The sequence below is a fragment of the Procambarus clarkii genome, chromosome 27 (genome assembly GCF_040958095.1).
Source record: "Procambarus clarkii isolate CNS0578487 chromosome 27, FALCON_Pclarkii_2.0, whole genome shotgun sequence".
Lineage (NCBI taxonomy): Eukaryota > Metazoa > Arthropoda > Malacostraca > Decapoda > Cambaridae > Procambarus > Procambarus clarkii.
This window is the reverse complement of record NC_091176.1, coordinates 577,200-580,000: the sequence shown is the minus strand read 5'-3', so window position 1 is coordinate 580,000 and position 2,801 is coordinate 577,200. Positions and strand designations below refer to the sequence as shown.

General features: G+C 36.1%; 1 protein-coding gene across 1 annotated transcript in view; it reads left to right on the top strand.

The window, feature by feature from the left end:
- The window catches only part of LOC123762706 (uncharacterized), a 29,850-nt gene extending 27,250 nt beyond the window's left edge, over window positions 1-2,600 (top strand). The window contains exon 4 of the mRNA XM_045749407.2: window positions 1,656-2,600. Coding sequence (XP_045605363.1) covers window positions 1,656-1,888 — 233 coding nt within the window. The 3' untranslated portion in view covers window positions 1,889-2,600. The remainder of the gene's footprint in view (window positions 1-1,655) is intronic.
- The last annotated feature ends 201 nt before the right edge of the window (window positions 2,601-2,801 follow it).

Below are 2,801 nucleotides of genomic sequence, written 5' to 3'. Positions count from 1 at the left end.
TCTCTCTCTCTCTCTCTCTGGCTCTCGCTCTCTCTCTCTGGCTCTCATATTTCATTTGATTTAAAAATGTCTGAGATTTTTACTTAATCTAAGTTATATTGCATGGTGCTAATATGAATATTATACATGACTTTTTTCTTTTCTTTCTCTCTCTCTTTCTCCCTTTCTTTCTTTCTCTTTCTTTCCTTCTCTCTCTCTTTTTCTTTCTCTTTCTACATGAATATTATACTTGACTGTTTACATTCACTTGTAGATTTTTATTTTTAGTTAATTAGTCCTAAACTTTTGATTAATAGATTTTTATTATTAGTCATAGAAAAACTATAGTGTTATATGTATACTCGGAAAATTTTACTTGTTTTAGTTTTAAGTAACAATAACTGCTTGTAACGTCAGACTGATCTCAGCATGACATGAATCACAGGCTGCTTGATCACAAAATCTATTGTGTTCACATATTGCATATATAGATTTTTATAGATTTTTAAATTTTTACTTTTATATTCTGTTATAGATATAGTCTATATATTTCGAGCTATTACATATATTTTGTTGTATTACTCATTCTTAATTAAATAAATATAATATTTTAATTCTCTTTTTGTACCCTATTTATTTGTAATTTACACATACATATATAGGATGTCCATTTCTTTCTCAGATATGTCTTCTTTCTTTCTCTCCCTTTCTATTTCAGATATGAATTACAAAATTATTATACCCTAATTTACCCTAAACGTTTTAATGTAGGTAATTAAAAGATTATAAAAAAGTTTTTAGAAATGTTAATTATTTACGTTCTAAGGTTGTATATAAAAGTTCTCAAAAAACATTTTCTAAACGTAATTATAAACGTGCTGAAAACAATGAAATGTCGTTTTTAGGATGTTTTAAAAACATGAAAATGTTTGCTGGGATGGGCGGTGGTAGAAACGGTTACAGAGGAACATAATTGGCTCGGGAAATAAACGCCATAGTTCATATATGTTAGCAAGTAACAGTCTTGTGAAGTTAGTTACACAATTTACTCAGAGGTGCGTCAGAGGTAGAATTACTGGACGACAGAGCAGAATGCATGGGGGAATTGTGTGAAACGCTTGTTCGGCTTCAATGGAAGCCTCGGGGCTGCAGTAGTACCTATAGGTTGCAATTCTTTTTTTACCATGTTGTGGCGTAGTAGTCAAGAGCGTGCATCTGGGAATACCCAGCGCATAGGTTCGAAACCTAATGACCTTGTTCACCTAGCAGTAGGTAGGTACTCAGGAGTTAGTCGGCTTGTTGTGGGGTTGCATCCTGGGAGAGGTCAGTAATTCGACCTGGGAGGGGGGGGGGGGCTCGATATATGCCTAACGTACGTGTGTGTAATAAATTATATTATATTTATTATATTTATATATATATATATATATATATATATATATATATATATATATATATATATATATATATATATATATATATATATATATATATATATATATATATATATATATATATATATATATATATATATATATATATATATATATATATATATATATATATATAACCTAGGTTTTCTGTTCCCCCCGACAGTTATTTTTTATTAAATTATGTATTGGGTGTACATGCACTTAACCAGGTTATACTTTAAATTACCTTGTATCTGTTTTTAGGGTTTGTTGCCTCGCCATGGTTATTCAAGGACCGAGTGAAGCCGCCATATGTGCCTATGGTTACCACTTTCCCCAAGTCCCCAGTCAATGGACACTACCGCAACGAGTGTGCCCAGACCACTCCTCCACCTGCTTCCTCTCCTCCCGTGGCCACACTTCCAACACAACCTTCACAAAACCGGCCTGAGGCAGGGCCGCTGGAGCACCCCTTGTCCACCATCCGTCAGAAGTAGAGCCGGTGATGCTCCCTTTCCTAATTGCGTAATGGGAGGAAGGTGATATCCCATCTCCAGCATCCGCATGAGGGATGACCGGTTAATTTCGGTAATGCCCTCACCCTCCACCAACAAGAGCCGGTTGTACTCCTCCATTCAATTCACGGGTGCTGTGACTTCGCCCCTAATCACTGACAAAGGCCAGAAAGCACGAGTATGAAGCGTTATGCCATAGTTTATAACAGAACTGTATGTAGGGAAAGCACAATATGCACTACAGTGTGACATTGTAATTGCCAGAATTAGGCTGGGATATAAATATCTAGCAGGTGGCTGCAGGTAATGAATCTCCCAAAGGTGAGAATTCCAACTGTAAACTATGTGAACAAGAGCTAGGACATACACTATATCTGTGATTGCCCTGTTATCAATGACTTCAGGCAAAATGGAGATTTTCAGATAGAACTAATTCATAAACTTTCGAATATTAGAAGATATTCTTGTGTTCTACCCAGAGTTTGCTAGTGCAAGCTAATAGACTAGACTCGTCTCGTGTTTTCACCAGACTCTACGTATGACTAACCATGCTGAGATGGGGAAATGAACTAATAGCAAATTCATCAAATGCTATGTTGAACATTTCTCTCCGTATTCTACCTCCTCCCTGAAACGTTATGCGTGTTAGTGGTTTTTCAAGAATGTAAGAACAGCAATGTTATGTACTCACAAACCTAATGTACCTTCTTGTATATAAATAAACTGGCAGACGCATCCATTAATTTTTAATATATTTCGAAGTGGGTATCCAGCTACATCCGGGTCTCTTACTCTTTCCTTCCTTTACTCTTCTTCCCCACTCTTCATCCTATCTTATCTCACCATCTCTTCCCCTCGTCCTCCTCCCCCCCTACTTCCTTCTTCCCTTCCTGGT